The sequence below is a fragment of the Oreochromis aureus genome, linkage group 16, assembly GCF_013358895.1.
Source record: "Oreochromis aureus strain Israel breed Guangdong linkage group 16, ZZ_aureus, whole genome shotgun sequence".
NCBI lineage: Eukaryota > Metazoa > Chordata > Actinopteri > Cichliformes > Cichlidae > Oreochromis > Oreochromis aureus.
Genome location: NC_052957.1, coordinates 22798416 through 22825991, shown reverse-complemented (window position 1 = coordinate 22825991; position 27576 = coordinate 22798416). Strand labels below are relative to the sequence as shown.

Genomic DNA, 27576 nt, shown 5'->3' with positions numbered 1-27576 from the left:
AGACCTACTTGGCTATGTGGAGAAGAGTGGAAGGCATTCAGCATTCCCCTCTCAGAATTGCTTGTTAGTGAATCACATAATGATTCAAATGTCCTTTCTTGTCTCATTGAAGAACTTGTTTTGTGAAAGCTTAAAATCAGTGTAACGAATATAGTATAATCGATTTTTTTTTAAATGTACAGGAGGATTCAAATGGCACAGCACAAAAAAAAATAATGGAAAATTTCAAGACTTTCAAGATTTTTGTAGCTGACACTTCATTGAGGTTTACGATCAGTGTTTGTTAGCCACTGTTAATGAGCTGAAATTAAAGACCAAATCCCCAAATATATCATCAATACCAATCATTTAATAGGTATCAATGAGGATAAAACAACATTTATCTTAACAACACTGATTTGTCAGGATTATTTTTAAACAATGGAGTGTGAAACAAAGTGTGAAAGATATCTAGATTGGGACCAGTAGGAGACAAATCCCTGAGAGGACTGCATCATGATGGGCATCTGGGTTTTAAAAATAAATAAAAATAATTTTTTAAAAAATCTGTCAAATCCAAAAATGCTGTGAACGAGGGAGCAGCAGCACTCAGTATTCATAAGATGCAAGTATTTTAATTGAACAAAATTTTTTGTCATGCAGATGTAAATGTCAGCCGAGCAACAGCAGGGGCACAGAGTGAATTTATTTTTCTAACAGGCACATGGAGAAAAGGACATAGTTGGGGAAGCCTCACAGGATTTGGGCTGGGGGTTGTTTGAAATCCCTGGTAACACAAACCTCAATTATGACAATAAAAACGATAAGCCCTAAAGGATCTCACAGATCCATCAAAATAATACGCTGGCTCGCTTTAGTAGGAAGTGCAGCTAACAACAACATAAGCAGCTGATATTGCTCTTCCCTGCTTATACCTTTGGCAGCTTCACGGCTGGTTCGCGGTACTCCTCCTCCTCCTCGCTGTCTGAGTCGCCGCTCTGTACCGAGCTCCTGGAGGCCAGCGCCAGGGAGGCCTCTCTTTGCTGCCAGTCCAGCACACAGTGCCGCACGTTGCAGTAGACATTGAATGCAGAAGGGTTGCTGTGTAGCTTGATGTCTGGCACGCAGAGGGCTCCATCTAGACTCTCGGCCTGTGAGGAAACAAGAGCGAGGAGGGTCGGTTAGAAACTCCTCATTATAAACCACATTTATAAACTGTAACATCAATATTTATAGTAAAATTCAATACACTTTGGTACAGTAAAATAACTGCTGTACATGGACAAGTAGGTAATCCATTCCTCCTTTGTGTACCTCATGACTCAGTTACCTTAGAAGGAATTTAATTTGGCCCACTGACGATACCCTCCCCACTTCTAAAGCACATTGCCTACTGACCACAACAAATGAGGTAAGAATCCCTCAGAGAAAATCTCCCTAAATCTACACCTCAGGGACTCTGTGCAGATGTTTTCTGTTACATTCAAGTTGAAACAAAATTATGTAACCAAAATAAATCTGGAGTGTAAGACTTCTGCTGAACACCGTATTTACACGGTGAAAATAAAGAACTCTTCATTTTGCTTCGGACTCCTAAGGACACTTGCTTTTTGTACAGTGTTTCCCAATTTCAAGAACCGCTCAAGTGCATTTTCGCTGTTGCTAAATTAATTGCACAATATTCTGCATAAACAGTGCGCAAACGTGTCCTTTAGTCCATTTAGTTCGAGCTGAACTTAAAAGTTAAACTGGAAAAATGCTTAAGGATGTCTTTGCAACAAAAAAGGTGTTGAAATTAAAGTTTTAAAAGGCACTCAAGAGACAGATGACAAATGAAATAAGCTGGCATGGCCAAGTTATTTCTAAAAACAATACAAAAAATAAAATAATAAAAAGCGTAAACCATCACTGTTGTGCAGTGAGGTGAGAAATTTAAAGCAGATAATTCTTCAATTAAAATCCTCATTATGTTACACAATTATAATTAAATGTTTCAATTATTAACACTGAACAGACAAACAGTCTACAATCTCTACCCATGCCTACTGGGATTGGAAAACAAAAAGACATTTTAGAGAAGTGTTGCTGATGGTGCTTCTTGCATGTTGTTTAATGGTGTTACACTAAGTGCTGTTTGTAATATCAAGTCAGCCATCACTGATGTAAATCAGTTGGACCAGTCAACAGGGAGAATTTACATCCTAATCATTACATCAAAGCTTAAGGACTCCAATCCAAATAATCACTGGAGAAACTACAGCTCACAGAGAAACTTGATAAACTAACTGATAAGCTTTCACCATCCCACCAAGCAAAGCATTTTTAACTACAGTCCTGAGGCAACCTCTAGAGAATCGATTGTCCCTCTCTCCCAGTGTTGCGTTTTTGGCATCACAGTCACAGAGGGTGATGTCATCTATTTGGGAAGAAAGGTCATTCATTTTCAGCTCAAATCAGCCTCCAGCCCTCATCTAACACTAATGTCTCCTGCTCTCCTACCTAGCCTCTTGTGACCAAGTGACTGTGCAGTATTTACAAAGGAGCACATTGTCTGCACAGAGCACTTAAAGCCTTTTAGAACACAGAAGACTGTAACAACCCATGAAGCAAGGAAAATATGATTTCTGAGGAGATAAAACCGAATGGTAAGGTACATCAAAATCCTGCAAGCTGAAGCTGAGGGCTTAATGTAGGAAGCTCAGCATTTTTGGCCCATCTCTACAAGAATTGGATACCAAGACATTTATTGTTTGATTAATATTTACACAATTTGTTTGTGTCTTGCTTCCAAACAGTTCAAGCTTCAACCCTATATTAATAAGCATGAAGACGTTATTAGACTAGATGGTCATCGGATTAAATGTAATTAAAAGATTTGGAGTTTATGCTAGATAAACCAAAATCTGAAGTGCAAAGAGGTACTTAAATTACAACATAAATTCATTCCTACTGTTTGTTACATTAGAAATGTTCATAAATACAGAAAAAAGAAGAAGAAACAAAATGTGAATTAAAATGATTTATATGATCAAAACAATACGTTTTGACCGCTATAGGCATGCCAATGTCTCCATCTACATGAAAATTAAATAAAAGCTACTACAATTGCTTTAACTGTTACTTCTGCATCTCATCTCTATGACAGCACTAGGCTGTGAGACATTTGGAGTAGCAGCCAAACTCGATATTGTGGGTTCACATGCAGCACGCTTCACCAAAATAGCTTTTTACACCATCACTACAAGAGCCGCAGCAGTATAATGATAAATTAAATTTTTCAGAAGCATTACTCATCATTTCATGCCATTTGAGAGAGCAGTGTGGAGAGCACCATCATGGAGAGTGGTGTAGAATTTCCATATATGTTCCCAATACATTAGCAGTCCTAAGCTACTGCAACCAACCCTTTACTGAGCAACAAGAAGTCATGGACCACACATGAAAGATAAAGTTGAAGACAAGATATCCTGACTTTTAGTCCATAGCATCATGAATTTCCTAACAGATGTACTCTAAAACAAGGTCGAACATAAAACACCAGTCAGGCTACCAACTGTCTGTTTTAACTCGAGCTTTTTAACTCAAGAATCTGTGCGTGCTAAAAAGTGGCCTTTGATGTAGCATTTGATCAGAAAGACAGAAAAAATAAAATAAAAAAATAAAATAAGCTGTGAATTTTAAACCAGGTTATGTGCCCACCATCAGTTACCATGGTGATCTAGCCAGATTAAGTGAGAGCCCTCTTCAGCTACTTCCAACAATGAAAACTCTGACGTGAAGTTCAGCATACCTTGCTAACCCATTAATCAGGTTTTATACTACATCCCTGGTCTTTTGACAGATCACCTCTGTCTGCTAGACATCCAAGCCTACTTGCCAGTGATTTACATTTGTGATTAGGGTGAAATGTCTCATGTGCAATCAGCGATTTCAGAAATGTTACGCTACATTTGTTCTGTTTGTTTGTTAGAGCCTGAAACATGGTCCTCCTCACGATGAAAGTTCAAACTGCATGTGACAGGTTTCTCTGTGCTGACCGTTCCCAATTTAAACTTGTCAAATACCCAGAAACATAATCAAAAGTGACACCATTAAAACATGTGATCATAAGCAACTGCAGAGTCAAGCATGCAAAACTCACCATGCTGCTTATGTTTTGTATTTTTCTTCTAACTTTCAAACCACAACTACCCATGACCCAAACACACTCCTCAATTAAGTTTCTTCTGTTTCTATTCAGTGATGATTTAATGGCCTTCTAAAAGCTTTGAAAAGGTTGGTACACAACCCTTGACTGCACTTAAGGACAGCCTCACATTTTTGCTTGCTGGCTTTATGGAAAAATAAATAAATAAGGAAAACAAGAATAAAAGCACCATCTTCCAGAGGAGAGGCTTTCACAGAGGGCCTGCTGGTCTCCACTCCCATGCTAACGGAGTTGAACAGATATTAAAAAAAAAAAAAAAAAAACATCATCCAGTAATAACTGAATGTTCAGAGAGACCACGTACCTCTTTACTCAGACTCAAGCATAGAATAGACAAAATGTTTATCGATGGTTATTCTGTAGCCCATTACCTTGTCGCCCTCTGCTATGTTTGTGGCTTTTAAGTGCACATGTTACATTTCAGTCACAGAACCATGTATAAAGCATCTACCTGGACTACTGGACTCTCTTGGTGAAAATCTGGTACAAACCATTAAAATTGTATGGACAAATTATAAACTGGCCTATTTAAGGCCCAATTCTAAGAACAACAGAAGAAACCACTTAATCTCACTATTTGCACATGAATAAAAATGCAGAGTAAGCAGAAAGCATTAACAAAAGAAATATCAACTCTCTACGACTGCACTAACTTTATAATTAGACAGAGGTGGCTCCACTTCACATGTTAAATTGAGGTGAGAAAAAGTAGCAAATACAGACCTCGCAGAAGAAAGCTAGCTGAATGTATGCAAAACACACAGTCTACCACCTCAAGCTCAGGATCTATGAGGAGTGTTCTCCTCAAGTAATTACAGTTTTTCACAGCTCCACAGAGCAATATACTTGAACATGGTCACTGCTGAAAAATGTGTGGTGCTATAGTTGCTGATCATTGTCATCACGTTTTCTGGCTTTGACCTGCAGTTTCTTCTTATTGGTTCCACATAGTATCATAAATAAGATGAATCATCAGCTCAAAGAGCATCTTTGATTTTTGAGGTATTTAGTTTTGTCAGCATATTCCCCAAAGAAGGAAATGAGCAAGAAGTGACTGAATAAAGAATCTCCAACAATAATACAATGGCCTAAAAATAAGGAAATGGAAATCAAGTGGAACAACTGACTCTGACACTTCAGCCTACATTATTTAAAAAAAAAAAAAAAAAAAGGGGGGGGGAATATATGTAACTGTAAAACAAAAAAAAGAATAAAATTAACTTCTTTAGATATTATGTATTTGCAGAATTGCTTTTGTTAATTTCTGGGGAAGTCAAACAGGAAATCTCTAAATAGACTTTCTACAAGAATCTGTGATTAAGATTGATATAGACTTTTTTGTAATAAACAGATCGCTGATGGGAAACAGCCTCAAAATTCAATAATGATATTTAAGGAACTTTGCTATAATTATATTTATGATGATGATATAGAAAATACTGGACAACATTTTATCGATTACTGAAGCTTGCAGGGCAGTAGCATTTATCAGTCCAAATGAAATGAAGGGCATCTTCCAGCATTCTTTTCCAATGAGCTGCTGTCATTGATGACAGAGTATCTCATTCAAAATGTGAATCTACTGCTGCAAGGTGCCAGCAGCATTACAGAGAAATAGTAGTGACACAGCATTATATGCAGTGTCACAGAATAAGTCAAATGTAATGTAGGCACAAAAGTAGTAAGATAACATCTTAACAGTTTATTTTAGCCATGACTTAAGTGGCATATCCTTGTAACCATTCAAGAGCTGCACAATACTGTCACATATTAAAACTGAAATTGAAAAATATTTTCCACCTGGTTTTTCCTCGGTTCCAGCTTTTAATTGCTGAAGCCCTCCTTTTCCACCACACAACCATGTCAGTAGTTTCCATCCACGTTTGCTCTTCCTTTTGACAGGAGCGCTCCAGCAACACTTGATTGAGTCACTAGTTTACTTTTAGGTCAATCACCAGTTCTAGCATCTCCCCATTACGTCCCTTCAGAGCCTGGATATACTGAACCTTGTGTTTTTGACTTAAGTGGTCAAACAAGTTTGTTGTTTTCACCTTTAGCTACAAAAGCTTTATTGGATATTTGGCAAAATACTGTGCTTTGTTGAAGGGCATACCTTCCTCTTTTTAGGCACTAAATTGTCACTTGAGGTTGATGCACTGCTCTCATTCTCAGACATGTCTGGGCTTGTGTTGTCATCCTGCCTAGGGAATTATTACTTTGATCTGATAGCATCTTATAACCTACTTTGTTTTTAACCAGTATTAACCCAAATAATATGGCCCAGCCCTACTGGTGACATTTGAGCACTTCTTTTCCATTTTGATACCACAGCACATTAAAATGCATAAAGTATTTATTTCTTCTTCGTTTGCTGAAAAGCGTGCAGAAATAGAGACGCTATTGATTACATTTGCCATGTTATTCGCCAAAATTATTTCACATTTCCCATGTATACTGTCCTCTGCACGACAGTTAGTCAATCATGTACAGTTTAGTCTAAAACATTCATACAGCTACAATGTAAAAAATAAGTTCAAATACAGGAAGTGGTCACATTTATTTAGTGCAGCAACTAAAGTACATGCAATTGAGGACTGGAACAAACACATTAACTCTCAACAGTCCCCAGACTTTATTTCCTTCACATTTATTAATTTATTAATTTTTTAATGAATTAAATCCAGGTTTTAGATGCCTAACCTTCCCCAGCACTTGCATTATTTCACAAACCACCTGAAAAAGCTGGAAATTGTTTGCAGATGCAACAGTCTGAATATTGTGAAGTGGAAATGTGCTCTTTATGGAAATTTCCAAACTGTAACTTGCAAGTGCAGAATAGTTGTATATGAATATAACCTTAGGATATACTATTTAGATGTGATGTTTTAGGCATTCCTTTCTTTGAATACATTAAAGTATTAATTACACACACAAAAAAGAACTGCTGCAAGAACAACACATCACCTGTGGTGTGTGACACAGGTAGGGGAGTTCCCAGTGTACAAAGACAGCATCACGTTAGGCTCCCATAGCATGACTAATTTAGAAAGCCCTCACATCTACTAAATCCACTGAATGAAATGTCTCATGCTCACTGCCTGTGTTTGTCTTTAATAGATTTTAAAGACATTATTATACAAGTTTGACAGTATTCTTTTGAATGTATTACTTTGCACCATTATGTTGGTATTATAATGACAGTTTTTTCTAAATGGCACAGAAAACACATTTCATTGTACACAAGACATTACATCATCCTCTTCATTAGGATGATAAGTGTTTATGCTCTGGCTTTATGCTCACTCTACTTTCACGTTTGTAAGCACAGAAGCAGACAGGGAGGGGGGAGAAAAATGCTTTCAAACCACACTCTTGTCTGACTACACGAGTGTCAGAGGCGTGAAAGAGCAAGAGTGAGCACAACACATACAAATAGAGCACGACTGCCAGAGTAACAGCCCACGTTTTTATGCCTCCCTGCCAGCCAGCCTTGCCTACCACACAGAATATCTTATAGCGTTGTGAGCAATTCACCCTGAGCTGACTCGGCCACTCCACGCTAGATTGCTTGTCTGGAACATTTGAGGAGAAAGATGACAAAAGAAGTCAGAGTAAAGCCTCTTTTCTCTTCTGCTATTATCGTGTTAATCTCTGTTGCTTATGCCTGTAGGATGCTCAAAAACTAATTTTAAAAACAGTCTAACAAATAAATACAAATACGGGAAATCATGAAAGGAGACCAAGCTATCAATCACGAGAAAAAATAAAAAAATAACATGAGACATTATAATCAAAGGTGACTGTGCTTATTGCAGATTTTGTTATTAGAGCCTTTATTTACACGTGAAGGTCTCACTGAGTTTCACACCTTCTTTCTTTTTTTTTTTCTTTTTTTAAAGGAGTGACCTGGCCAAGAGGGCAGCAAACAAACAGAATGCAGTTTATATGCAATAAAAGGTCAAGGGAAGAAAAAAAACAAAAAAAACCATTTAACTTGAACTCATTTTAAGACCATCTCCTTGAGAAGCAGAACAAGCCCTTTAAATGACTTTCATTCTCCCACAGCAGCTCAAACAACTGTTTTTATACATCTATGGAAACAGATACATGAGAACCAGGCCACGTATCTGTGAGGGGGGTGAAGATAGCTCTCAACTCTTTGCCATTTGATCACAGCATAAACTGAGATTTGTCTGCATTTAACACCAATTTAAGTCGAGTTGACTGGGACTGAACAGCATCAAAGGCAGACTGCAGGTACTCATGGTTTTGTAGTACAAAAAAAAGATGAGCAGTCCAAGGTTAAAACCTATAAATCTTAGGACCCTGCGAGGTCTCCACCTGAAAGAGAAACAACAGCATCCTCTGATGCAGGCTGGGATCCCTCTTTGGAAGGAGGAGACTGAAGCAGGCAACTGTTGCCGTGGAGATGTGGAACACATTAGGTTGCTCGGCAACAGGCCATCATGCACAAGTCAGAGCCACTCCCATGTGTCTCTCATTCTGCCTATCCACCATGCAGCTTCTTGTGCGGACGGGCTTACTGGCACCCGACCGACCCAGACTTAACGAAAACAACATTTGCGCCAAATACCCTCCAGACAACAGAGGAGCTAATCTCGCCTTTAATCTCATCCTTAATCTGTTCAATTCGTTCAATACAGTCAAGCCAGCTACAAAAGACAAATCAACGCATTTGCAAACGTGACAGTTACAAAATAAAACTGATGTTTTCATTTACACGAGGAGAGAAATTTAAGTACATAAAGTATACAATTAAGCTTTATTTTAAGGAGGACTGAGAGGGTTATGAGTGATTATTTCCTACTAGAATATTGCTACTACTTTTTATAAAGTAGTAGCAATGTTTAATAAGGATTTACAAATACAGCAAAGGTAGTCCAAGTCAAAGTTTAATATTGCCTAACAGCTTTTAGACATTAAAGCATCTCTTACCTTTGTTCTTGATTTGACTTTTGACTTGACCTTCTGTCGCCTTTTAAGTTTCTTCTTACTCAATGCCTTCTTTCCCCTGGAAGCAAACAGTGATCAGTTAGTTTTGCAAAACTGTGCTCTCTTTTAGCAAAAACGCTGGACTTCTTGTCAACACTCAAACCATGTAGAAAGCTTGCTCAAGCTATCATCCAAAGGTGAAAGTGTAAAAATGAAATGGGCACAACTGGATCACTTTATTTTTAAAGCAAAGGTCAAAATTGTACTTAAAGAGACAGCACATAGGAACACTTCAGACATGAGGGAAGGTAAACATTTCTTCTTCATGCAAGGTTTCAAACTATTTCAATGTCAAAATCTTCTATTCTTTCTAACGTCCCACACAGCTGTGTCGATTTCATTTTTGTTTCACTCTGCAGAGCGAGCAAAGCGGAGATCTATAAGCGCAGTTCACCTTGCTTAACCGCCATAAGTGCGTCAGGAAATTCACATTCACTGTTGCCTCTCATATCAAACCTTCCCAAAATAGGCACTAGTTTGTTTCTGCAGAAATTCCCCTTTGATGCCTTTGAGCTGTCACTTAAATCTGTTTTGCAATGGCTTTTTGTGGCCAGTCTCTCTTACAAATCCACCTGTCAATAAGATGTAATACGAAGCTAGAAATAGAAACACCACTAAAATTAGTAACCACAGTTACTCACTACAAGAAAAAGCATTATAAAAGATTTACAAGTTTTAAGTGTCCTATTTTTTTTTTTAAACTAAATAGCATAGCTGAATATTGCTTTCCAGCACCATACAAATAGCATAATAGCAGGTCTCAATCAAGACTGATCCAGATACTCCTTTTTACCAACTTTCTCCAAAGAGCTTCCAAAACAGGCCAACTGAGCATGCCTATGAGTTTTTAAATAAGCAAATTAGTGGCAGATGTTAGTTGAAAAGGACATGAGCAACCAACTAGACAGACTGACGATTTTCTTCTGCCTGCTCCTTCAAATACACCAATTAATTCAGCATTTGTTTATAAAAACAGAGTAGCGTTCAGCATTATGTTGGCCCTTGGTTAAAGCAACCATTGTACACACTGAAAACAGCAATTGGATTTGTGAGGGGAGGATGCAGCGATGATCCAGCTACTCAGTCTACAATCTGACTGACTAGAATGACGTAAGTGTATTACCCGCTTATGCTAGAACAGCAAATGAGTTCAGCCACTTCCCTACACATCCTCACCCAAACACGGCTCACGTTTCAAACAAGTGTGTGCACAGTAGCAATAAGCAGTTAATGTTTTGTGTTTGTTTGTTTATTTGTTTGTTTGTTTATTTTTAATAGACAACAAGCCAAAGTCAGCCTCGTGAATTTTTTCCTCCCCCTTTAACCGGTTTAAGTTAAGGTAACCTGGTGAAAGGTCGGATGCTCCGAATAGCTAGCTCACAATGACGCCGTTGGGCCTAATTAGACACACAACACCACTACTTAACCGGTAATAATGGGTGACAATGAAGTAAAGTGACGGCTTAATAAATAAATACATAAATAAACAAACATATTACACAAGTGGGGCGCATGTTTGCATTTAGCCGGATCGCACCTCACTCAAAACATCACAAACTACTCCCATGACAGCTAGCCGGCTAGCTCGTTTTGGACGCGAATCCACCCCACGGAGAGGTTTTTCTCGAGTGGACATGTCTCGAGTAGAAAAACCTTGCATTTTAGTTGCAGTGTGTCAGTTCATAGCCGAAGCAGTTTGCACCGGGAGTGCAAAGCCCTCGCATCAGGGTGAACTAACGTAACGTTAGCTTAGATGGCTCCCATAAGCTAAGGAAGTCGAAGTCAAAATTGCTACCTAGCAAGCTAACCCCGCAAACAAATTATGGAGTTCCTGACATACTACCCGTAGTTAAAACATGCGCTTGTGTGACAAAGAATGAGATGCAACCAAAACCATATATAATAAGAAATATGCGTGGAAGTTAGCTCATTGGTATTGACTGACGCACCGCTGAGCAAGGGTTACTCTTAGCTTCGTTAGCCTAGTTAGCCCTACAAATGACAGCCCAGCCTCCGTGATATTTTTGATTTCATTTTATCCGCTCACCTTCCTTGATTTATCCCTTGCTCTTTATCGTTGATGGCGGTGGTATAAATCCGTCTGTATCTCTCCGCCAGGGCTCGTCCTGAGAGTAAAAGCTGGTACCGAGTCCGACAATCCGACTGGACTCCGGGTGTCGGGCAAGAACCCATCCCCGAACCGACGGTGGAGAGGTCGGCTCCTGCTCCAGAAATGACCCTGACACCCAGCCCCATCGACGGCGATAAGGAGGGCAGAATCCCACCACCGGCGGCCGCTGCCGCAGCAGCACACATCATCGTTTTGCAGAACAATGCATATATATGTATATATTACACAAAAGATATCACAGCCAGATAATCTCTAGCCATCAGGCGCAATCCACGTGTCGATGTATCCGCCACATGTCACATCATTTGTCGGCTACGAGCTGCGAAAAAACCACAACGAGCATCCACGGTCCTCAGTGGTTAGAAGCGCAAATTGTAGCCAATCTGGTGGTGCAGCTAAAAAACCAGTGTAGTCTTGCGATCCGGCCGCAGCGTCAACACGGTGCTCGACTCCAATGACGATCCTCTCAAACCATAACTGAAATTTCTCGCGAAAAAGCAGAAACGAAAGCATTCATTTAGAAAAATCGCATTGTCGAGTTTCGTTTTTTGCTTCGTTTCTTGAATATCTCTTGACCCCGGAGAGGCAGCACCCTCAGTTGGGCTGCCATCTTAGCTCCATCATCCCTCCCCTCCCTGGCCGAGCCTTGCGTCGCCAGCATGCCGGGATATTTTCATACGTCTGAACCGAGCGATGCTATCATTGATTTAGCTGATCAATTACCTCTCTGTGTACACAATCGCTGCAAATGCGTAGTTCACTTTTCTTTCTTTCTTTTTTATTACATCAGAGAAATAATCGTCGAGGCTAAGGACGGCCTCATAGATCAAAGGCAAACCCGCAGGGCTATTTTTTGAACACTGTGCACAGTTGGATTGTGGACATTTAAATTGTAGAAGTCAATACACCAAGGGCCCCTCCCAGGTTGATCTAAAATTGGCACACACACATGCACAGATGGATTGCTCTTGGAATCGTTGTCCGCAATAAGAGTGACCTTTAAAAACAGAGTTGCATATTTTTAAAACTGTTTTGATTTTTTTTTTTTTTTTTTTTTTTTTTGCTTGCTGTACTATTCCGTTTAGCATTGCTCCATTTACACAGTGAACCCTGTGTAGCTGTGAACCCTGCCCTTTGATCTACCTTCTTGAACTTCTCCTTATGCCGGGCTCACACTGTGCGATTTTTTCAGTCGCGCGATTCAGCTCCTGCTCAAACTGTACGATTGACTCGCAGGGGTTAGAAGTTCATAGGTCACGATGCAGGGTCTCACACTATACGGCCCGATGCTCTGATGCGACCTGAGTGCTCAAACTGTGCGTTCATAAAATGAAGGTTATAACAGAAATTCTGCCGCTCGCTCTCCCTCTCTGTCTTTCACTCACACAGACACGCACACCACCACCATCAACTTTATGAAAAACATTGATCAGGCAGCTGTGATTGAGCAGCAGTGTAGATCCAACTATTTTCACGGTTGTTGTGGTCGTGATAATTTTGTGAGGCCACATCGAAAAGGCTCGGGAGAGCTTTCCAAAGTTCTACAAGTTGTGCCTCCATCGCTTGTGTCCAGATCACACGGTACACTGCCGTGCTGCGCCGTCTTTTTCGCTGACATTTGTGTTTGCGCGTGCGCAGTGTGAGAAGCTGCAGTGACACCCTCACGACGGTCGCGAGGATTTCAAACAGGTTTGAAATCCTCCCGACCAAGCGATTGATGATCGGGAGCTGGTCGTGAGGTGTTAATCGCTTCTCGTTACCCCACGTACACTACACGATGCACGACGCACGATGAAGGACAAACTCGGGCCGATTGCCAAAACGGTCGCACGACTCAAAAATCGGCTCAAAATGGGTCAAAAATCGCACAGTGTGAGCCCGGCATTAGCTGGCACCAGGACTGCAGTTATCGATCTGCCGTCCCTGTTAATTGATCTTCACCGTGCTGCTGTGGGGGGATTGTTCACTGAGTGTGATTGTTTTAGCTTCTCATTACTGCCTCAGAGTAAAGCTGCACACTACCGAAGTGCGTCAGCTATGCATTACCCAGATTGCGATGGTGATGGCGATATTTTAAAGGGTGACACAAGGGTGCAGGGGGAGCTGCGGAGCTGCAGGGAGAGAGAGATAATAAAAAAAAAAGGAGAAACACTGTGTTGGGTAACATCAAAATAGAAGCAAAGGCCAAAAAAACACCCTACTGCAGTATAAGGTTTACAAGGAAACAGGTGCTTATACTTTAGTGTGTGATATAGCAACGGATGATGCAATTAGCAGGTCATGTTTCAAACATGCTTGGCTGCATCCTTTTAAATGTCTGTGCATGTGGAGGGATGTTTGCATTTATTTGGCGACAGAGAGGGAGAAAGAATGACAAAGGGGTACACAGGCCCTAGTGGTGCTTTATTGGCTGCACAGCATTGCAATGGCCCAATGACAAGAGAGAGGTAGGTCTGCTGTCTCTTCTCATAGCAACCGAGAAAGCGTTCAGAGATTATCAGTGTCAGAGTGCAAGCATGCATCTCCCATGACAAAACCTGAAGAATTGTGCTCTCACAGCTGTCATGTGAAATATTAGAAGTGAAAAGCAGCTCTCTTCAAGTGCATCATAGCAGTTGTAATGGTCTCTACGTGGCAGGTTATGAAAAGAGCACGATTCGGTATTGAAGATGCAGTCGCATCCAGAGGCTGCTCCCTTATTAACCCCTGGTTTTCTCAGCTCTGGCCAGTTACAGTAAATAGAGGGAGGAGGGGCAGGGATGCCTGGGCAGAGTGGAAGTCCATATAGGACACAAACATGAGCAGAGCTGACAGAGATGATATCCAGCCCCCTCAGACACACACACAAACACACAAACACACACACACACACACACACACACACACACACAGGAGATGAGGCTACTATTAGAGTCTAAGTAGGTTGTTAGGTTTTACGTTTTAGGTTATAACCCTGATCTCTTAATATCATAGTGTCTCAGCATCATCAGTATTGACCTGACATAATGTGCCTTGACAAAATCAACTATATGGATAGAACTATGTCAGCCTTCATTCATCCTGGGAGATGAAATGTGGTGTTTAAAGTTCAAGCAATTAGTTTCAAACGTGGGTAATCTTTTTCAAGCATCTATCGTATTTTGTTTCTTTTCATTCATTGAGAATATTAACGATCTAAAACCCAGTAGGACTGTGTTTCTAATGGCAGCTAATGACTCCTAATGTGTTTCTCTACATGACTGGAGAGGAAATTAATTGGTTCCTCGCACACATCGATGTGCCTCATTCATGCTTGAATGAAAGTGCTGATGTTGACTCAAACCTCTTATGTTCAGATTGCTCGGATTAGAGTGAAATGCATTCACTGCATTATTATATGATTTTTTCCAATTGTATTTCTTCTAAATAGTGCAGTTGTTGCATGTTACAGCACCATACTATAAAGGAAAACTTGAGCTCTTTGTCAGGCAGCTAAATTGTTTTTTGTGGGGGCACCAGCTTCCAAATCAAATACAGGGAGCTATACCTGCTGGGGTGACCCTTTGTGACTAAAGGGGCAGCTGAAAGTAGCTTCTGCATTTATCTGTTTGGTATTGACAGTTCATATTTACAACTAACTCTTTCAGTCATCTTGATAGCACAGGTTATATTTATTCTTTTCTTCTGACTCACTAACAGTAAACTCTTAAGGACATGTTTTGCCTTGAGCAACTTGTCTTACATTTATATATTTCCACGTAGCTAAGCAACCTGGAAAATAATTTCTATCATTATAGCCCTAGCGCCACCCAGTGTTGATCTTTTACTTAAATGTTGTAAAGTCTGTAAAGAGAGCAGAGGAATCTCGAACTCTAAGGAAATGAATCTAAGGCTTCTCAAGCTGCTCATTAATATACAGACAAGTTCAGCTAGTTAAAGACAAATCATAATCATAGCTGAGAGGGTATTTCCTTCAAAATTGTATCTTTTAAAATCTTTGCTTCAGCCTGCTTTAACCTTTAATGCAGGGCTGGAAAGCCTGCATTCTTCTCGTACTGTCGCTGTGACTAGGAGGATTTCACCTATCAGTATTGTGTTGTCACACCCATTGATGTTATGCACCTTTCATACCTATGACCATTCAAAAGACGGCACTCCCAATAATCAAGCTCACACACAGACAGTGCGACATTCGTGCTTCAAGTCTGACTGTCACTTGACATTCTTAAGCATCGGTCTGAGACCTCCCAAGTCTGTCACTGAGCAAGTCAGGTATGTCGGTTTGGCTGGCAGGAGACATTATTTAATCAGCTGAACTACACGCGATATCAGAAGAAATCTCGTTCAAAGTCTAAATGTTTAAGGCAGCAGAAACACCTAATCAGTCATCAGTAGCCAAGCTGCTTTGCGACCAGACATCAAAGGCATAAGGTCTGAGTTTGAGTTGTTATGAAATTTTATTGGACCTCGGTGATGTTAGATAACAAGTATTTTTATTATTATACAGGTATAAATTATCCACTCCCATCCAAAGTGCTATAAAGTCAAGGGGATGTTGATACATGGTTATATAGCGAGGTAATCCACCCAGAGGTTCAAACATAAGACCTAAGGGGAGACCCCAATCCAATGAAGGAAGGCACCAGTTTTGAACTTTTAACTGTACCTTTGTAGGTTTTACAGCTTTTGCTACTGATAAGGACATAACTGGCATAACTGGTACCTTTGGCAACTCCTTCAGAAATCTACATTAAATATAAAAACCAGGGTTCTGGTTGAGCTCCCTACGCTAAGCTGTAGGGCTATTGCAAAGGCTCAGGTTTGAATAGGCAGCATGCCATTTGCTGTCTGTCTCCAAGCTTTACTCTCGACTGTCGTACTAAATGCTAAAAAGCCTCCAAAAGTATTCAAATACACCCACAGGCCACTTCATTTAGTCTACCTGCAAAGCTGAATGTAACAAAAACACCACCGCAGAGAGCATTTACATTTAAAATCACAGGCAGCCGAGTACACTCTTAGCCTCATGACCCCAATAGAATTATCACCTTACTGTCAACATCAACAAAAATCCAGAGAATTCCTAATAGGTGGAATTTATAGCAGAGCTACCAGACTGGATACATTTGGTTAGAAGTGTACCTAATGAAGTGACTGTTGTGTGTGCACGCTTTATATTTCTATCTTCTATTTACATTGTATCCCAAGATTACTTTCTAGTGTTAAAAATATATTTATGCAAGTTCAAGCATGTAGTAGGATTAGGACAGAGAGAATCCCACACCCGCGTCGCAGGTTTGCTTCCTCATCACTCAAGTTGAGCTGCAAGTCTTTCAGCACTCCACCCAGTTCCATGTTTCTTGGTAAACAAGCAATTAGGAAACATTGATGACGGCGATAGAAGCATGTAGAATGAGAACGACAGAGAGAGAAAGCCTATTCTCTGATTCTTCCGTAAAGCCACGCCCGTGGGTGGCCTTGAATCTCCACTCCCTTAAGGTTTAAAGCAGAAGGAATGACAAGGGTGTGATTGTGTAGCGTGACAGACAGGTGTTGAGACCTGAGCTGAAGTGAGAGTTTTCCATCAAGTCAAAGAGGTTTCTGTGGAGGTATGTACCCTTTCTCTCTGTGTGGGAATCTTTTATCAGTCTTTTATTTTAGCTGAAACTGTGTGTAATGATGTATTAAAAATACACATGATAAATTGAGATTGTATATGAGACGAGTTTTTTGAGGTGGTGTTTTGCACTGAGGCATAAAGGAAAATAAATCAGAGAACACACTGTATGTCAGGTTATGTAATGATATCATTGTAGTGTTCATGTCAGATTGCACTTCTTTTGAGGGAATAATGCATAATGCATACCTTACAGATACAAAGAGGAGTCAGAACAGACTGATTTGCAGGTGTACGCTCAAAAAAATCACCCTAAATAACGATGAAGAAATTATTTTGAGTAAAATGCGATTGAAAGTGATTAAATCAAAATGTTTATTCATTCAAAAAATTAATCATAATCAAGGAGAATATGCTTGGTAAAAGCTGAATGTATAAAATCAAGTGAAATTCATTTGATCGGATTCCATTAAATGTAACATTTTACGGTAAGTTGTACTTGTGTAACTAAAAATGACATGGAAGTTTTACATGTAATCAAATTACCTAAAGTCAGCATTTTGGGCATAAACATTTTTTTTAGTGTACAGATCAGATCTGATAAACCACTGGCTGGATGAGAGATTTGATCTGTTTTATGATATTATCTGAAAACATGTAAATCATCTTTTACAAACTAGATGATGAACCAGTCTGTTTTACTGTGTAATATATATTTTTTGTCTATCAGATAATTAAATATCCAGTAATACATAAAAAAATGAGAAAAAGCACTCATTAGTTCAATATGCCATTTACAATTATAACTTCTGTCGAGGCTGTAAGTCTACCTCGAGGTTTATGATGTATGTTCATCGTGGAGGGTGCAGATGAAAGGCCGCAATCTTTATCATCAATAGCCTGTGGCCTGTCACGCCTTTAAAAAGCTCATGGTTTTGCTGACAAAGGCGTGCTTGGAGAAGGTGTGTTGTGGGTGGGTGTGTCCCAAATGTGGGTACAAATCAAGACTAACCAGTTTAGGCTTAATTTTTTTGAGTCTGGGGTTAAACACAACTTTTGATTTACTACAGACGCCAAACCCAACAAGGCAAGCTCATAAATCCAGTCCATGAAGTGCATATGTGTGCTGATGATAAGTATACAGATGGCAGAAAACTGTGATTTCTGGTTCACTTCATTATGGAGCATAGAGAATACCAATGGCACATGAAAGGTTTTAGCCTAGAGTGCCACCCTGTGGCTAATGAGCTGGGGTCTTTTTTTCTATTATGTGATCCATTTTCTTGTTGTGTCATACTTACAGGTGAAATTCCAAAATGAGCGCTTTCAAAACTGGTAAGTTGAGAACTATCAAAGAAAAAAAATTTTATGAACCAAATTCTAAGCAATGTGGATTTTTTTAAATAGCAGATGCAAGACTGAAAGATTCCAGTAGTTACATGACTCTGCTGCATATTAATTATGTTAATGATATAAAGCTAAACCATATTTGTTTCCCTTTATTATTGCACTCATTGAAATAGGTTAGATTATTGCTTGTAGTCAAAATGAGTATGTAAGCTAAAAAGAATTTGTTAAATAAAAACAATGGGGAAAAACAGCAAAATAGACTGAAAGATATATAGTATATTAATAATATATAAAGATATATCATTCTATATATTAATAGTGATATAAATGAATACAAAAAATTGAATCACAAAATTTTAATAAAGACATTTTAAAAACAGAGTAGTTTATTTAATCTAAGAGTTAAAATACTTACAAATTCACAAGCCCAGTATTCATGTTGGCCCCATACAAGCTATATGTTAATTAATTTATTTTTTTTTTTTAAATACAGCACAGTGAAAGAAACTACAGCTTGAATACAGCAATGTGCAGTTGTTGCATTGTGCAGTGGCACAGACGAGTCCTAAAATGCTAAAAGAAAGTATTCAGAACACTACAGCAAACTGAACAAAATGCAAGCTCAAAAGCTAAGAACTAAAAGATTCAAGGTTATAATATAAAAGTTAACAACTGAGGAACCCAAGGAGAAAATGGCAAAAGATAAGAGCTAGAAATCTAAAATGGTAAATGGACTGGTTCCTATATAGTGCTTTTCTACTCTGTCTGAGCACTCAAAGCGCTTATACAACTAATTCATTCACCCAATCACACCCAATCACACAAGCACTTCTTCTAAGCTAAGTGCTAATTATCTAACATTCATACACATTCACACTCCGACGGACGCATCGGAGAGCAACATGGGGTTAGTATCTTGCCCAAGGATATTTGGCATGCAGACTGGAGCAGCCTGGGATCGAACCACCGAGTTCGATCCCAGGTTAGTGGCTGACCTGCTCTGCTACCTGAGCTACAGCCACGCCACAAGAAACTCAAAGAACAGACTAAACACATACAGAGAACACAGCTGAGATATAATCAACAAAACATCGGGAAACATACAAACAAACTTAGAACCCTCGTTTCAAGACATGATTAGAAAACTTTATAAAATACCTTCCTCATATTATTTGCCGGAGTTCTTCATTGGCTCTATTGTATTATGTTAAGCAGGTATAAACATTTAAGTACTTAAAAGAGTGTGTTACTTAATTAAGTACATGAATGATAAATGTTTAAATTTTTTCTGACCTGTATTACCAGGCAAGACTTCTCTTCTAAAAGACAACAGCTGGATCAGAAAACCAGATGATGAGGATGAAATTGTTGAGTAAGTACAACAAAGATAAAAGTTAAAACACAGATACTTACGCACACATGCATTTAGGGAATGGCAGAATTGTTGGGTGTGACTTTTGGGTCAAAGCTCAGCTTTCTTTCAACCTTAAAGAAGGCCTTCTCACATTCCTCTTGCGAGTCACAGCATTGAGTCATCTCTGTATAAATAAGTTTGGGGATTTTTTTTTTCTACTACAGCCGAGATCCAAACTTTGCCAGAAGTGTTCTAGGCCGATACAAATCCAATGAAAATCTTGCGAGGTAAAACAAACATTTAAACTCACCTTAATTTGCAGACAAACGAAGGAAAACAAATATGTTTTGTGATGACTGGCTTCAAGTTAAGAAAAGAATCATTCATTTTTTTCCTATAAATTTTTATGCATTTCTTACAGCTCAGAGCCTGAAGAAGAAAAACCCACCAAAACAACCAGCACATCTACATCTGTGCAAGCGCTCAGCAAGAGGTACCATTTCTGTTACATATGTGATATATTTAAATAAAAGCCATATAAATGGATCATAACAGGAACAATAATGTGCAATTTCTCTCACCGAAGGTTCGGTGCAAACCAGAACGACGTGAAGACCAGGTTAGTACAGTTTTCTTTTATTACACTCACAGTTTTATCACAGTTTTATTATTATTAATTTGTGCAAGTCAAGACATTAGGTTAAATAAGAGTTCTTTTCTTTTTGCAGCCCTCTTCCTTCCACTAAGACCACCTACACTAAAAGGTACGTTTTCATGAAACAACTAATAGCACAGCATTTAGTATTTCTAGAATTTTTGGATAGGAAATCACCTGAATGATCCGCCTCTTTGTTGCAGTACATATTCATCTGTGAAGGCAGATTCGCCCACCATGTACGTAAAGCTCCAGTTTAATACACGTAATGCAAAAATCAACAGAGAAGCAATTAATATAATGTGTGATTTTGTATTTTGCATGTCCCTGCAGCACCACCACAACCAAGACTACTGTGACAGAGTATCCAAAGACAAGGTACACAAGGAATGCATGAACACACCAGCAAACTGACACATTACAATGACACATTTAGTAAATGGGTTTCGCGTCTCTCTTTTTTCAGCACCAAAACAACCACAGTCACCAAGGATGGATCAACCACTGAGACCTCCATTACCACCACCCAAAGCGTCAAGTAGGGAACACCCCATCAAGTCACATTACTACACATGTAATCCGCATCATATTATTGACATTTATTTGCCTTTATAGGTCTCCTGTGACTAAAACTCCAATCAACTCTGGGACATTCTCTGAGCGGGTCAGGACTTCCAGCAAAGGGTAAAAATAATCTAGTAATTTATAGTAGAAGTAATACTTTAATTATTTACTTCAGTATGAGAAACTGTAGCATCATCACTCATCAGCAACTAACAAGTATGTAGTAACATTGCTAACAACAGTTTTAATGATTACAGGTTAGGCTACCCTGGTGTACATAGATTAGTTAAAAAAGAGCTCCACTGAAACTAAGTACAACATTTAACTTTTGTTTTTATGCAAAGAAATCAATCATCGGTGAAATAGTAATATCCGACTCAGAGGAGACATTGGCAGCATTTCTGCAAAGGGAGCACATTTACTTTTTGCCCTCACGAGTCGTTAGTCGCTCACTGAGGTTTGTGGACAGTCGTGTAAGCACAGCTCTTCTTATATCCTGCAACATCATGTCAGTCAGGTTGACTGATCAATTAAGTGTATTTAATTATCAGTTCCTTACTGCAACTTACCCTCTTAAATTTAATGAAAACCTAAAGGGTATAATTAGTTTTTCATAGATTATACAATCCTGTGAAAAAATTATTTTCACTGTATATGTGCATAACTAAAAAATTTTAAAAGTAAGATTTAGTAGTATACTGTAATATACTTATTACTATCACTACAGATATAATAGTTCACAATGCCCCTTGTTTTACAAGCTAACCTAGTATTTTAAAAGCCTAATAAAAATTGCAGCACTTAGATATATATTTAGAGTTTCTTAATAGGCCCAACATATAAGCACATCATACTACATGAGGGGCTGAGTTTTTCCCCATCTTTCCAAACAGGCAAGAATACCAACCCTACTCACCTACCTTAACGACACCCAAAGTGACGGAGACAACTGTTACCACCACCAAAGAGTAAGACACAGATCATTCAGTTAGTGTAGAATATTAATCCATATGTCACCTGCATTTTCAGATTTATATTTTATATTTCTGTGCAGTACGGAGGACAAACTTTCCAACTTGAACCTCCGCTCATCCATCCAGGATGATCTGTCACCCAAAGACAGGTGAAGCCCAGAACTTAGATTATATTGATCATGACACCAGGCTTTCAGTAATTATATACTCAGTAAGATGGGTTTTTCTCTTTGCAGCAAAACAACTATCTCCACAACTAAGACTGTGACAGTGAAAAGCAGCACAGACACAAAGTGAGTATCATTCTAATGCAGGGGGAGGCTGTCACAATGTAGTTGTCCCACAGACCTGTGTATTAGTCTGCTTTAGTGTTTAACAAAGCATAGCTGATCAAAGAACCATTTAAAAATAAAAATTAGACACAACACATCTGACAGAGCAGTGTGAGTGAATATGAGTAGTGTGTTTTGCATGCAGTAAATTTGCAGTAAATGTTCAGGAGTCTAAATATTCCTCACATGACTAAGTTTGCTGATGTCATGACTGTAAATGACTTTTATTAAACTTAAAGCTTTTTTTAAATTAAAGCTTAGGGAGCTTCCAAAGCTCGACGTAGCAACAAGTGATTAAAAATGATTAACAATGTATCTAACTTATGTCTGTTGCAGTGCTCAAGACCAACTCTATGATACACTCATTCCCAGTTCAATCAAGGATGATGACAGGTAATGCACCACTCTTTCATTAAGAGTGCCTCCATTTTGCCTTTATACAGACTGTAATAATAATATAATAAATTGTTGCAATTGTTATTGAATTTAATGATGTCACTTTCAGTGGAGAGCAATGAGTCTGATTACATATATTCATAACAGAAAGTAGAGTTGCTGAAAAGCACACAATGCGCGCCACACTGTGTTATACCTTAAATGTTACATATTAAAGGTATACTTTTTATAAATGGTGTATTGAGATCATTTAAAATAAGTTAATTGATGCTTTTTAATTTGACACTATAATCATACATTACTGATCATTATGTAATCCCTGATATTGGCTTCATTACAGCAAATCACTTGTGTCCACTACTAAGACTGTGACAGTGAAAAGCAGCTATGATGAGTAAGTTACTGCAGCACAATACATGCACAGTGGCACCAGTTTAAATACCTGACAGTCAAGTAAAATTTTTGGTGTTCTTTTTGCTTTTTCAGTGAGGTTTTCAAAACTACAACCCCCACAAAGACTTCCTTTAAGTAAGATAAACCTTGTATAAACCTCAGCTAAACCTAAAAAATAAGAATTGCACATACAGTATTAATGACTATATTTAAATTGTTGTGATTGCAGAGCTGAGGATCAACTGTATGACACCCTGCTGCCCAGTTCCATCAGATCTGATTCCTCTCCCTCAATCAGGTGAGACGTCTCAGTGAACATTTAGTCATTAACAAAACAATTTCACCATTATGGTGGATGAAACCTCACATTTTGTCATTTTAGCAGCTCAAGCATCAAAAAGACAGAGACGGTCACTGTGGAGAGCAGCAGAGGGTAAGCAGTAGAAATGAATGACCAAAAATGACCAAAAACGTGTAAATTTTCAAATTGATCTTTTTCATTTATCTTGTTGTTATTTAGAGGAGAAAGCCCCTCTCTGATGTCACCATCCTCTACCCGCAGCCTCTCCAGGTAAACTAACAGATACACTTTTCATTGATCCAGATCTCTAAAACCTGATGTTCCCGTTTAGAATTTCTTTTCTTGTAAACCTGATTGACGCTAATTTTTTAAATCATAATAATATTAGCTACATCTGGCTGAACGTGAATACTGAGTACAAAGTACAAAGCAAACGTCTGTTGCTCCACCTTATGAAACTAATTCCTTTGCCTCTTTATGCACAGCTACAGTTCATACTCAAGTGATATACCCTCCACTCGCACCACCTCCTACACCATAACTACCAGGTAATTATTATCACCACCTCTCACCCTTTTGTTATACAAATATAGTGCAATGTGGCTATACTCTTTCTATTATTCCTAATTTGTTCTGTTTTTCATACTCAGTGATGACTATAACAGCAACCGTAACACTTACACTTACTCCAGACCAGACTCCAGGTATGAAGCAAAGCAAACACAGACATTATAAACAATACGCACTAAACATATTCTAACTTCATGTCTGGTCTCTGGGCCATTTTGGGGTTTTTTGTTTTTTACAGTTATGAGTACACCAGTATCACAAGTCCCTCTGTCTACACTTCTACATCATACAGGAGCCGCAGGTATTACATGATTTTTCTGAACAAACTAATCCGACGCTTAACACTGGGGCACAAACATTATATGAGTTAGTAAAAAAACACTCTCTCATTAACTCTCACAGCAGATCAGATGATATTCTGTCAGATCCAATCTACTCAAAGTCCTCTGTGAAGAGTTCGTATGCCGCTCCTGAAAGGTAGGAACTGGGCAGCAATAGCCTTTACAGACACGGAAAACACCTGTGTGGAAAACAGTGTGTAGACTGACTGTGATCTAGAAGCTCTTTGAAGCTATACTTGTGCACAGCGTTGCTTTGAGCATAGCGCTAATGTGCTGATGTGCAGATATTTGCTTAATATCCTGCTACGCAAAGTAAACCTAAAGACCACGAGTTTGGTTAAAAACCAAAACTGTAGGGGGTTCAGCTTTCAAGGCAGCTGTTTGAGGTAGAACTAGGGGAACCATTTATTTTTGCAGTATTTTTTTTTTTGTTGTACCAATCCATCAAATTGTTGGTATTATAGTTTGCTGAAAATAAAGATGGTAAACTTGACATTGACAGCAAAACCAAAGGTTCACTACAGTCTTTTGGACTATGGACTACCTATAAAAAAAATTCAGTGGGAACCGCTTATGTGATTTTTGACATCACTAAAGTAGTGGTAACTCAACACTGCCACCCCAGAAACTGTTTCAACTTAAATCGATTAAGGATCATTGGCTGATACGTTTTTAAAAGACCATTTCCAAAGTCATGCTCCCACAATGTGTCTTTTGTCCTGTTGTCCTCCCTGAGCTTGGTTCTGCCAGAGTTTTCTTCCTGTTTAAAGGGAGTTCTTCCTTCCCACTGTCACCAACCTCACAGTATAAGGTGCATTGAAGTGACTGTTGGTGTGATTGGGTGTTATATAAACAAAACTGAGTCAAAATGAATAGAATTAAATAAAGAACACATACATACGTCACTATTCTTTAACTCTGATGTAAACTCTTCATAAATTTTTGTCCCACACAGGACAGTGCTGGAGAAAGACCTGTGCACAATCTGCCGCAAGCCCTTCACTGGTGATGCCAAGATGGTCCTGGATGACATGAATATGAAATGCCATGCTTCCTGCTTTAAAGTGAGCAAAATAATTTTAAGATGGGACTTTCCTTTTTTGGTCAACAACAAGCAGTGGTTGAAAAACACCTATGTATATGTGTGTGTATATATATATATGTATATGACTATAGCATCTGTCACATAATTTTCACTTTCATAAGCATTGTTAATTGCAAGTAAAAGAACACAAAAAACACCCCAAAACTATTTGACCACTTGGAGCCAGGTGTGTGTCTCAGGATTCTGTTTCCTCATGTGAGCATCTGTGTTTTGGCAGTGTGAGGTGTGTAACATTACTCTGGGTAATCTGAAAGCTGGGGACAGCTTGTGGATTTACAAGCGCATGGTACACTGTGAGAACTGCTTTGAGGTCACCAAAGGTAAGTAAAAGTGTACATTTATTTGTATTTCTTCATTTTCCTAAATGTAAAGCTCTAATGACTAAATATTTGTACCGTATGTATTCCTGTATTTGTTTTAATTTCAAAATGTTTTAGTTCAAATTGCATATCCTTCCCCCACAGAAAAATGGCGGCGCTGATGCTCCAAAAATACTTCATGGATTATTGATTATCAGCTTTGGGTGTCATGGGATCTCCTGGACTTGCATTACAATGAGCTGACAAATCTTTATCTGGGTGTTCTGTGAAATGACAGTTACATTTTAATAACGTGAATGCAGTATATAATAAAATATATAGTAGCTGTGTTGCCTTGATATTGGTGTTTCTATGTCTACCTCTATACAACATATCAGCTCTTATTGTCTTTGGGTTGCATTTTGTAGGGAAACTCTTCTTTCTAATATGAAACATTGCAATATTGAGGGCCGGGGGCTTTTTCTTTGTGCAATAAAAGCTATAAAGTGTCTTTATCTAATAAAATAAAAAATATTCAACTTCTTTTAAGTCTTCCGTAGTCATTTTCTTCCTTGCTTATAAAACAAATGTCAAATGTACGGAAGAGGATTAGGGCCACTGGAAAAAAAAAAAGTGGGCACGTCTCTTTTTTTCTTTTTTTCCAGAATTCTGAGAAAAAAGTCAGAATTCTGAGATTAAAGTCAGAATTCTGACTTTTTTCTCAGAATTCTGACTTTAATTTTTTCTCAGAATTCTGAGGAAAAAGTCAGAATTCTGACTTTAATCTGAGAATTCTGACTTTTTTTCTCAGAATTCTGACTTTAATCTGAGAATTCTGACTTTTTTCTCAGAATTCTGACTTTTTTCTCAGAATTCTGACTTTAATCTCAGAATTCTGACTTTTTTCTCAGAATTCTGACTTTAATCTGAGAATTCTGACTTTTTTCTCAGAATTCTGGAAAAGAAGAAAAAAAATGTGCCCACTTTTTATTTTTTTTCCCAGTGGCCCTAATCCTCTTCCGTACAAATGTAATCTAACCAATAAAGTCAGAATTTACAGTTAAATGGAACCTGATAAATTTGAAATCATTAGGATAATTACACAAAATACTGTCATAAGATTTATCAACAAACTCATGTCCTTTGCACTGTTTTGTTAATTTAGTGGGTTGGGGTTGCATTCTTCATTTATATGCAAAAATTTTATGCTTTCATGTTTTATTAAGACTTTTTTTGAGTTTACATTATTAAAAAAAAAACATTAAATCAATTTTATATATCCACTGTATTTTAGATACATATTTTACTGATCAACATGTTTTCTACATGAGTCATCCTTCTAGCTTTGCAATGTAATTCAATTAGCCCAAATAATTTGTATTTAAGAAACTGTGTTATATTTTATTTTAGTGACATAGCCCATAGTAAGCACTAAATTACACCACATCCTGAAAGTACTTTGTTGGATGAGAACTGGTGACTCTGGAGGTCATTTGAGTACATTGAACTTGTGGTCATGCTCAAGTAACAAGAAAGCAGTGTGAGATGATTTGAGCCCTGTGACATGGCACGTTATCCTGCTGGAAGCAACCATCAGAAGATGGATACACTGTGGTCATAAACGGATGGACATGGGCAGCAACAACAAATGTTGTTGCTGCCCATGTCCATGGGCACTTCACCCGTTGCCTACTGGTGGTGGTCAGAGGGCCCGGTGGCGCCAGTGTCCGGCAGCCTCGCCTCTGTCAGTGCGCCCCAGGGTGGCTGTGGCTACAATGTAGCTTGCCATCACCAGTGTGTGAATGTGTGCGTGAATGGGTGGATGACTGGTTGTGTAAAGCGCTTTGGGGTCCTTAGGGACTAGAAAAGCGCTATACAAATACAGGCCATTTACCATTTACCATGTCCACTAATGGTGATCCATGCAAACTGTAGCCTGAGCTTAATATTCTTAGCTGACACGAGTGACACCTGCTGCTGGTCTGACACGTTGCACATTCATGACAATTTCTGACT

General features: G+C 38.7%; 2 protein-coding genes across 15 annotated transcripts in view; one reads left to right on the top strand and one right to left on the bottom strand.

Moving 5' to 3' along the window:
• The window catches only part of mycbp2 (MYC binding protein 2), a 62097-nt gene extending 50021 nt beyond the window's left edge, over positions 1-12076 (bottom strand). For 10 of the 12 annotated variants that reach the window (XM_031734500.2, XM_039600221.1, XM_031734502.2 and 7 more), the window contains exons 1-3: positions 11247-12076; positions 9143-9218; positions 915-1130 (exon numbers count right to left, since the gene is read on the bottom strand). In XM_031734500.2, coding sequence (XP_031590360.2) covers positions 915-1130; positions 9143-9218; positions 11247-11518 — 564 coding nt within the window. In that variant the 5' untranslated portion in view covers positions 11519-12076. The remainder of the gene's footprint in view (positions 1-914; positions 1131-9142; positions 9219-11246) is intronic. The other 2 variants (XM_031734508.2, XM_039600227.1) reach the window with 2 other exon arrangements.
• scel (sciellin) lies at positions 10250-26104 on the top strand. Of its 3 annotated transcripts, none has more exons than XM_039600228.1 (27): positions 10250-10309; positions 18230-18261; positions 19582-19648; positions 19855-19917; positions 20052-20123; positions 20217-20249; positions 20359-20394; positions 20489-20524; positions 20619-20663; positions 20752-20823; positions 20901-20969; positions 21743-21817; positions 21904-21972; positions 22060-22116; positions 22492-22548; positions 22892-22945; positions 23038-23079; positions 23174-23242; positions 23327-23377; positions 23465-23515; positions 23731-23793; positions 23896-23949; positions 24054-24116; positions 24218-24292; positions 25112-25220; positions 25479-25581; positions 25726-26104. In XM_039600228.1, the coding sequence occupies exons 2-27, from the start codon at positions 18243-18245 to the stop codon at positions 25740-25742; spliced, it is 1521 nt and encodes a 506-aa protein (XP_039456162.1). In that variant the 5' UTR covers positions 10250-10309; positions 18230-18242; the 3' UTR covers positions 25743-26104. The 3 variants fall into 3 exon arrangements, with proteins under 3 accessions (XP_039456162.1, XP_031590462.1, XP_031590461.1); XM_031734602.2 differs by lacking the exon at positions 10250-10309 and adding an exon at positions 16826-16918 and having other exon boundaries at positions 23330-23377; XM_031734601.2 differs by lacking the exon at positions 10250-10309 and adding an exon at positions 16826-16918.
• The last annotated feature ends 1472 nt before the right edge of the window (positions 26105-27576 follow it).